The following is a 9,669-nucleotide window of genomic DNA, read 5'->3' on the forward strand; positions in this document are numbered from 1 at the left end:
AATGCCCTCCCATCGGATGTCAAGGAAATAAGCAGCTATCTTATTTTTAAAAGACATCTGAAGGCAGCCCTATTTAGGGATGTTTTTAATATTTAATGCTGTATTGTTTTTAACACTTGATTGGGAGCCGCCCAGAGTGGCTGGGGAAACTCAGCCAGATGGGCGGGGTATAAATAATATGTGTGTGTGTGTGTGTGTGTGTGTGTGTGTGTGTATCTATCTATCTACCTATCTATATATATATAAAATTATCTATTCCTGCATCCTGATCTCACAGCTGCGGTTGGGCTCTCTGCCTCCCGCTCCACCAGCCATCACTGGGAATGGAGCTGTAAGTAGGAATCTGCATGTACTGGCCAAGAGATCAGACCCTCTTCTCCCCCCCCCCCTTGCAGTGTCCAGCAGCGAAGTGGCCCGGACCCCCACCAGGACCCCCAGCCGCGCCTTGGGGAGCATCTTGTCGGAGAGCCAGAGCAGCCTCTGCAGCGAGAGGGGAGGAGCCTTGAGCGCTACGGAGAGCTGCCCCAGCGACCTCCCGGCTGAAGACGAAGACAGCGATGCCGGCCGCGGCGTCTCTGGTGAGTGGGGAGGAGGGGAAGAGGGGCACAGGAGGCTGGTCAGACTGTCCTGGACCATCGAGGAAGCTGCCTTGAGACAGACCAGGGGTCCATCTAGCCCAGCAGTGCCTGCACTGACTGGCAGCAGCGCTCCAGGGTTCGAGGCAGCAGGACGTCCCTAGGCCAAGGATTGCACCCGGGACTTTTTCATGCTGGACAGATGGTCTTCTGCTGATCTAATCATAACTGTCCAGACCTCACGGTTCTCAGGTGAGAGGTGATTATAGCAGGAACATAGAATGTTGCCTTATAATGAGCAGATCATCAGCTCCTCTAACTCAGCATTGTCAATAGCTCAGTCAACAGAGCACGAGACTCTGAATCTCAGGGCTGTGGGTTTGAGCCCCACGTTGGGCAAAAGATTCCTGCCTTGTAGGGGTTGGTCTAGATGGCCCTCAGGATCCCTTCCAACTCTAGTTCTATGATTCTAACACCGACAGGCTGCAGCTATCCAGGGTTTCGGGCAGAGGACATTAGTTTAGTTAGTGCTGTGTAAAGAAGCCCTTCCTTTTGTCTGTCCCGAATCTTCTAACATTTAGCTTTCATTCAGTGGCCCCAGTGAGTTACCGTATTATAAGACGGGGGGGGGGATCCCTTTCCCCTTTCTCTACACATCATGCCCAATATTATACACTTCTCTACTGTGTTCCATCCCATTACTCACTGTTTTCTTCCAGATTAAAAAAGACCCAAACATTGCAATCTGTGCTTGCTTTTGTTTTTAAAGGTACAAGTTTCTAGTCCATGTGATTCTGTGAGAGCAGGGTGCTGGGCCGGATGGGCCCTTGGCCTGATCCAGCAGGCTCAGCTTATGTTCTTAAAGGTGCTTTCCTTCTGTTGTGTAAAAAGATGCTAGTGGGTGGGCCACAGGCAGCAAATCATGCATTTTGGCCTGTCTGTGCCGTGGTCCTGCCACCCAGCTGGCTCCCTTTCATGTCGGAACAGGAAGTAAGGGCTGTTTTTTCATTCCTGCATCCTCCTTAGATCTTCACCTGAGAGTTTTGAACTCTTCCATCAACTTTGCTGCTTTTAGCTTACCGAGGGAACTTGGGTGCAAATGAAGTTTGCAAGAACTGGGAATTAAAAAAGGGGGGAAAAAGCACCCTGAAGTGTGACATTGTTATCCAGGGTGAAAATTTTAGTGTTTGCAATGTATATTTATATATATTTTTCTGGGCCAGTTCTAAATCTAAGGCATTAATATGCACACACTCTGTTTCGCACCTTGACAGTCCTCCTCTCTCACTTCCCCACCCCAAATCAGCTTGCTTTGCAACTTGCCGGAAACTTTTCTGTGTGCCTGTGGGACATTGATTTTGGATTGAACCTGGGAAATTCAGTGCACTCTCCCTGAGCCACAGACGGGGCTAGATGGATGCTGTTTTGCCAGTACAAAATCAACCATTTGCAACTAAGCAACTGAGAATTCTGTGGCCTGCTTTCATTTCAGGTCCCTTATCCTGCTTTATTTGTTTGCCTAATTCATTCTGCTCCTGTTTTTTAATCAAGCCAAATGAGACTTTTGCTCTCTTGCCACAAAGAATCTTATTCACTAACTCAAGTTGCTTAAAGGTAAAGGGACCCCTGACCATTAGGTTCAGTCGTGGCTGACTCTGGGGTTGCGGCGCTCATCTCGCTTTATGGGCCGAGGGAGCCGGCGTACAGCTTCCAGGTCATGTGGCCAGCATGACTAAGCCGCTTCTGGCGAACCAGAGCAGCACACGGAAACGCCGTTTACCTTCCTGCCGGAGCGGTACTTATTCATCTACTTGCACTTTGACGTGCTTTTGAACTGCTAGGTTGGCAGGAGCAGGGACCGAGCAATGGGAGCTCACCCCATCGCGGGGATTCGAACTGCCGACCTTCTGATCGGCAAGTCCTAGGCTCTGTGGTTTAACCCACAGCCCCACCCGTGTCCTAACTCAAGTTGCTTAGATGTCACCAAATTTTGCCCCATCTCTCTCTCTTTTTCAAATATATCTTCTTGCCTATTAAAAACAAAAACGAGCTCCAAGAGCAGGATTCTGCAGCTAGGGTCAAAGACAGGAGCCTAAATAGAGCCTTGCTATATCAGGCCAGTGGCCTGTCTAGTGCAGCATCCTGTTCTCTCATTGGCCAACCAGATGCCCCTGTGGGAAAACAGCAAGTAGGAACTGAGCAAAAGAGCAACCCCCCCCCAGCGATTCTCAGCAGCTGGTGTTCAGAGGTATACTGCTTCCAACAGGGGATAGCAGAACATAACCATCATGGCTAGTTGCCTTCTCCATGAATTTGGGAGCATATTCACCCACTGGCTCCCGGTGGAGTACAGGGTCAGATTTAAGGTGCTGGTTTTGACCTATAAAGCCCTTCACGGCCTAGGACCCTCGTACCTCTTGGTTTCTATTTCCTCACTGTGCAGCAAACTGCTTGTCACAAGACATTGTTTACATTCCACAGTCAGAGTTACTGCTGGGTTCCCACGGGAATAGGAGACTGGATGTGACGTACACTGGTTTCCTGTTTTTCAGCGTTCTCTCGGTTTCTTTGTTAGAGAGACTGTTGCTTCTCTGCTCTTACAGAGGCAGGATGCATGTTTGTATGCTCTCAGCATAGCTTGTAAATAAAGTCAGCATGTGGCATATTACCTGCTTATCCTTCTGCTGTGTGACGACGCTCTGCTTGGGCTCAAGATAAGACGAGCCTGTACCAGCTTCAGATGGGCCGAAGCTGGTCAAAATCTCACAGTACCTATGGGACTGCCTCTCCCGGTATGCCCCACATAGAGCCTCAAGGTCCATAAATAGCAACACCCTAGAGGTCCCGGGTCCTAAGGAAGTCAGATTAGCCTCAACCAGAGCCAGGGCCTTTTCAACTCTGGCTCCGGCCTGGTGGAACGCTCTGTCTCATGAGACCAGGGCCCTGCGGGATCTGATTTCCTTCCGCAGGGCCTGTAAGACAGATTTGTTCCACCTGGCCTTTGGCTTGGAATCAATTTGATTTCCTCCCCCTCTTTCCTTTTTCCTTTCTCCTTCTGTGATGGAATTCCTATCTGGGGACTTCCCTGGCTTTTTTCTGGCCCACGTAGGACCAGTCTGGATAGTTGGCCTTGGTGAAGATTTGACGTTTTCATCCCCCAAAAAGTTTTTGATTTGAGTTTCTACTGAAATGAGGCTGCATTTTAATGTTGTATTTTAATCTTGTTTTTAAGTTGTAGTTTAATCAATTGTTTTTGTACCTGGTGTTAGCCGCCCTGAGCCCGGTCTCGGCTAGGGAGGGCGGGGTATAAATAAAATTTATTATTATTATTAATCCTCTTTTAAAGCCATCTGAGTAGGTGGCCATTGCTGCCTACTGTGGAAGGGAGTTCCATAGGTTAACCTTGTACTGTGTGCAGAAGGACTTTATTTCCTCAGTCCTGAATCTTCCAACCTGAAGCTTTGTTGGGTTCTGGTGCAATGAGAGAGGGAGAAGAGCTTTCCTCTATCCACTCTCTCCACGCCACGCCTGGTTTCACAAAACCCTTTATCATGGCACTTGCTTGCATATACTTGCTTTTTCTCTAAACCAAAATGTCCCCAAACCTTTCCTCCTCGTAGTGAATTTGCTCCAGCCCCTCAATCATCTTGGTCACAGTGGTACAAACTACTGTGTTGCCCACACAGCTGTCGCTCCTTCTTGTCTCCATTAAAAAAAGCATTCCCAGAAATTAGTATGACTCTCCCCCCCAGTCTTTTGTCCTTCCCTGACTCCCCCCTCTGCCCCCCATCCTTCTTCCTTTCCTCTCATCTCCCACAACGACTTACTTCTATAAAGCGTTAATGGACCTTGTTTTCTAACCACGAGTCTGGCTAACAATCCATAACTTCTTCGCTTCATTATGGCTCTTAGTGAGCTTTTAATGATTTCTGCAGAGGGGTTTGTTGTGGGGCGAGGAGAGGCGGAAGCCCCCTCCTGGGAATGTATGGGGCACTCTCTCCCCACAGAACGTTCTCGGAGACATAAGACAATGGGGGAAACAAATCTGTTATTAGGAGTTGGTGGAAGAAGACTGGAAGAAATTTAAAGACTATCTTCAGAAACACTGTAAAATTAATGAATGTTAAAATGATGTTGGATTGAAAATAAGTGGCATTAGCAACAAAGTTAATAAGAATATGCAAAAATGAATTGATAATGGATGAAAATATAGAGTTATAATATGTTAAGATACAGAGTTAAGATAAACGAAAGAGGGTAAGGATTTGCTGATTTGATTATTTAAATGGGAATACAAAAAGGGGAGGTGTGAGGAGGCCAAGGAAATAAGTTAATGAGTTCAAAGTTACAAAAAACGGATTTGTTTTTAATTTTTTTTTAGCTATTTGTCTTTTGTATTTTGTATTTTTACTCTTCTTTTTTCTTTTTTATGTATTTTTCTATGTTCTTTTTTGTATCTTTTTCTTTTTATATGACCTTTTTTCATTTTGTAAACTTATGTTTTTGTAAAACTTCAATAAATATCTTTTTTTTAAAAAAACAAATCTGTTATTAGGATTGTGACGCTTTTAAGAGTGGGCATAAAATCCCCTTTGATTGTCTGCTGCTTAAATTGAGATGAGGGTTTTAAAAAACAAACATAAGACTAGCTTGCTGGATGAGGCCAGCAGCCCATGTAATCCACCCTCCTGTTCTCACAGTGGCCGATCAGATGTCCTGTGGGAAAGTCACAAACAGGAGTTCATCACAAGAGCATCCCCAGCTATGAATGGCCAGTAGCTTTTTTACAGTCAAGAGGTATATGCATAAATAAAATAAATACATATATATAAGGCAGTCGTAAGTGGTCTTACACAGATGTGACTGACCTAATGCAGCCCTGGAGCAAAGGGATCGCAAGAGACTCAGAAGAGCAGCCAGCGAGGGACTGAATAATGGGATATATTAGGACTTTCCTAGCCCCTTGATAGAAACTACAGTTTAAAAAAATGACATGCAAGGTGAACTCTGCCTCAACGTGGCTACAAGGGCAGCATTTATTGTTCCTTGGGCTCTTGCTGTATCTGCCTTCTGATAAATTGGAAGGGAGAACATTAAACCTTGCCCAAAGAGGAAAGCCTTTCTGCATTTTGGGATAGTTCACTACTCAAAATATGCCTTTTCCATCTTCACAAAAGGAGGAATGGCCACCCCGGTGTATATTAGCAAAGATAACCTAAGAAAGGCATTACGTTTGGGGAAATAGTTTGCAAAACTCTCTCTCTCTCTCTCTGTGTGTGTGTGTGTGTGTGTGTGTGTTGGGCATAGCTGTCAACCTTCCTTTTTTTTGCGGCAAATTCCTTTATTTCAGCGCTGCTTCCTGCTGCTATCCCGGGTTGTTAGATATCCCGTAGACTGTCCCTGGGACGGGTGAGGCTGCTGATCCCTTATTTTCAAATCTGAAAGTTGATAGCTATGGTGTTGGAAGAGATTTCCATGAAAATGCTGACTTTTTTTCATGAGGATCCCAGAGAGAGGAAAATCCCCAAACTGGAGGATTTGTTGTCAAGGTTTCCCATTTACGGGGCTGTGTTGAAATCATGTTTTGTTTCCTTTCTTTCCAAGGGAAAAGACGCCTTCTGTCAAGCCCGCGGCGTTGATGGGGGCCCAGCTCCTTCCTGAGAGGTTTCCTCTACACCGACCCGCTGTGCAGAAGCCGGGCTGGACTGTGTGACCCGGGACTTTTGGGGCGGGTGGGGAACCAAAGATACACGCCAGCCTTACAAAGACCTGAGCTTGCCACTGTGCAGATGGTGATGTGACTGTGGCTTTTGTCCTCCTGTTTTGTTTTGCTCCTCTTGCTGATAGATGAAGAACTGGCGCAGTCAAGGAATAACCTTCTGTCTCTTCTGCAGGACACCCCTGAAAAGAAACCAAGAGAACTCCTTTGACCAACTCTCTCCTTTGGCCTTTTCAGTTGGGGTTCCCTGCATTTTTGACCACATGTGCTGAGATGCTTACTAGGACGGCTTTCTCTTGGAAAGAGGGTCCTGCTGTTGAGTGGTTAGGGAGAAAGAGGAGCTGTGTGGTGTGGCTGCAACGCTTAGCTCTTTGCACAGGCCTAAAAATATTTTGCATCCTGGGAAAGGCAGTAAGTATCAGTCCTGGGCGGAAAATGGGCATCGCACTGTGTCTCCCTTCTCTCGAGAGGCAGAGGGTTTAGGATGGATGGACGGAAGCCAGGTTAGTGGCTGGTAGATCCTTTTTAAATTAAATGCCACTGCAGCCATGGGTTGAGGGGGAGAAGCAATGCCATGTGGCAAACTGAGTTGCCTGATTCATCCCGCCTTCCGCCCAATCGCTGGGAGGCTTTTAGGACAGCAGTTTGGAAAGGAGAAAGAGGTGAAGTGGGAGTACCCTTGTGTCTCACTTGCCCCCTTCTCCCCATGAAGAATGCCTTCCCAATTAAGTGTTTTGCAATTGGGATCTGGAACTGGAAGCTCTAAGGCCAAATCCGTTGCAATCATTACAGCTCGTTTGGGGTTGGGAGGGTCGGTCCCTGACGAAAAGTGTCCCTCTTGGATCCCCTCTCTCTTTGCAAAATTCCTTTTTTGGCCTGTATGTTGCACACAATGTGTTCCGCTCATGTGGGAGGCTGTTTTTTTTAATAAAATAAAATAAAATTCCAAACGTGCCATTTGCTGTGTGTGTTCTCGGTTTCTGAGCAGAAGTGGCTTGCCAGGTGAGGTGGAGCTTCCGCAGCAGGTGGGCTGCTGTGGCGTCGCCTCAAAGAGAGTGCTGTAGATTTGGAAAATGTTGAGAAAAGCGCAAGGAAAATGATAAAGGGGAGGGAGATACCCCCCCATGAGGAAACAATGCAGTGTTTGGGACTTTTGTTCTGAGGAGGTGGGGAATCTCGTGCTCCAGGGCCAAATGAGCCCCCCAACCCTCTCTATATAGAGCCAGTGTGGTGTAGTGGTTAAGAGTGATAGACTCGTAAACTGGGGAACCGGGTTCGTGTCTCCGCCCCTCCACCTGCAGCTGCTGGGTGACCTTGAGCTAGTCACACTTCTCTGAAGTCTCTCAGCCCCACTCACCTCACAGAGTGTTTGTTGTGGGGGAGGAAGGGAAAGGAGAATGTTAGCCGCTTTGAGACTCCTTAGGGTAGTGATAAAGCGGGATATCAAATCCAAACTACTACTACTACTACTACTACTACTACTACTACTCTTCTTCTTCTTCTTCTTCTTCTTCTTCTTCTTCTTCTTCTTCTTCTTCTTCTTCTTCTTCTTCTTCTTCTATATGGCCATGCCAACTTTCCCAGGACACACCTCATGCTGGGCTTGTTCAAGGGCCAGATAGAGAGTCCTGTGGGAGGTAGACTTGGTACCAGGACCTGAGGTTCCCCACCCCCTGCAAGTCGCCCTCTCAGACCAAAAGGATACTGCACATCTGAATTTGCCACTACACTGCTGCCCACCAGCTGGGCTTGAAGGCTTCAGCCTTCTCCAGCCCATGACCCCCCCCCCAAAGCAACAGGCCTTCAATGGCACCCGGCTTCTGAACTCAGAGATGCTCCATCCGTCCACTGTGACTTCAGCTCCCTGCAGAAACCGGTCTCCAGGCTCTCGCCAGCCACTGTCAGAAACAGACCCCAAACTTGAGATCATTTTTTGCATATTGCAGCATCTCCCAATTGGCCTGTGACCGGGATGCCAAGAACAGACCTTGTGTGCTGCAGGAACCGTAAATGACTTTGAGGGGGTTGAAGGTCTTCCATGTTTCTGCATTCCTCTCCCTCCTTCCCTCCATCTTCTCAACCCTAACGCCATTAACAATACATCTTTCATAGCCCCGTACTTTCCCCCCATCGACGCTCCTCCTGTGATTATGATTATTTCTACCTTCTGTTGAAAACCATCCAGGATAATGGAGCCCTTTAATAGCGGCTCTGAAGCTGTTCTTCTTGGCCTTCGGCTTGTCATTCATTTTGCCTGACAATGAGCGGGGCCATTCAAACCTCGCCAGCTAAGAAAAATCATGCTATTGTTCATAAAAAATCATATAGCTTTTTCTCTCTAGATCTCCACCTTTTGCTCTCCATTCAATCTCAAGGCTTTTTAATACCTGACATACTTTTTTTTTTTTTTTTTGCAATTTGCATGGTGGTTGTTTCCCCATCCCCCCTTCTCCAAACTCTTTGCAAATTGCTATGGGGTGTTTTGGGGATATTTTTTTTTTTTAAACCCACAGCAATCGAGAGCTGCTGTGTTGATAGGAAATGTTCCTTTCTATGACGAAAAGCTGTCTTGATCTGATGCTCCTCTTTCCCCTGCAGCCACCTCTCTCTGCACACTTCACACCTCTGAATCATTTGCATTCAGCTCTGAATTATATGTATCTAAGGGCTGATTCAATCCTCAGGTGGTTGTGTTTAAAATTTGGAAGCAGGCGCTGTGGGACTGTGACTCCCATCATGCCCAGAGCTAATGACCATCTTGGCTGGGGCTGATGGGAGTTAGAGATCCTCCACATCCCTTCTTCAAGATGCACCCCTCTTTCTCAGGAGCAAATATCTTTTCTAAATAGAGGTGTTCCCGCCTCTCTGGGAGCCACACACTTTCTCAGAGCTCTCCGTGGTGCTGAAACCAAGGACCTGATTCCTTCTGCCTTGTGCTGTCTCTTTGTTGAGGACAGGGCAAGGCAATTATTTTGCCCTGACCACATCTGGAGGGAGCAGCCCAAACACCCATGCGCAGGAGAGAGTGGCTGTTGAGCTCAGGTCCTGTTTGTGGGCTTCCCAAAAAGGAAGAGACCAACAACATCTGGAGGCACCAGGTCCTCTTAACAAGAGGAAGAGTGTACACTCCCCACACTTAAAACGCCTGTGCAAATAAAATTAGGCACGGCATGGAGGAAGTGGACAGATTAAAAAAAATTCTCCCTCCTAACACTAGAACTTGTGGACCATCCAATGAAGCTGAATGTTGGAAGATTCAGAACAGAGCATAGAACTGTAGAGTTGGAAGGGAACCTGAGGATCATCTAGTCCAACCCCCTTTGATGCAGGAATATGCAGCTGTCCCATATAGGGATCGAACCTGCAACCTTGGCG

The 9,669-nt window shown here is 47.1% G+C and overlaps 1 protein-coding gene across 2 annotated transcripts in view; it reads left to right on the plus strand.

Moving 5' to 3' along the window:
- The window catches only part of RPH3AL (rabphilin 3A like (without C2 domains)), a 51,174-nt gene extending 43,930 nt beyond the window's left edge, over positions 1–7,244 (plus strand). For both annotated transcript variants that reach the window (XM_083587969.1, XM_083587968.1), the window contains exons 8-9: positions 396–578; positions 6,180–7,244. In XM_083587969.1, coding sequence (XP_083444095.1) covers positions 396–578; positions 6,180–6,214 — 218 coding nt within the window. In that variant the 3' untranslated portion in view covers positions 6,215–7,244. The remainder of the gene's footprint in view (positions 1–395; positions 579–6,179) is intronic.
- Positions 7,245–9,669: the final 2,425 nt, after the last annotated feature.

Source organism: Podarcis filfolensis, assembly GCF_964270895.1.
Source record: "Podarcis filfolensis genome assembly, chromosome: 15".
Taxonomy (NCBI): domain Eukaryota; kingdom Metazoa; phylum Chordata; class Lepidosauria; order Squamata; family Lacertidae; genus Podarcis; species Podarcis filfolensis.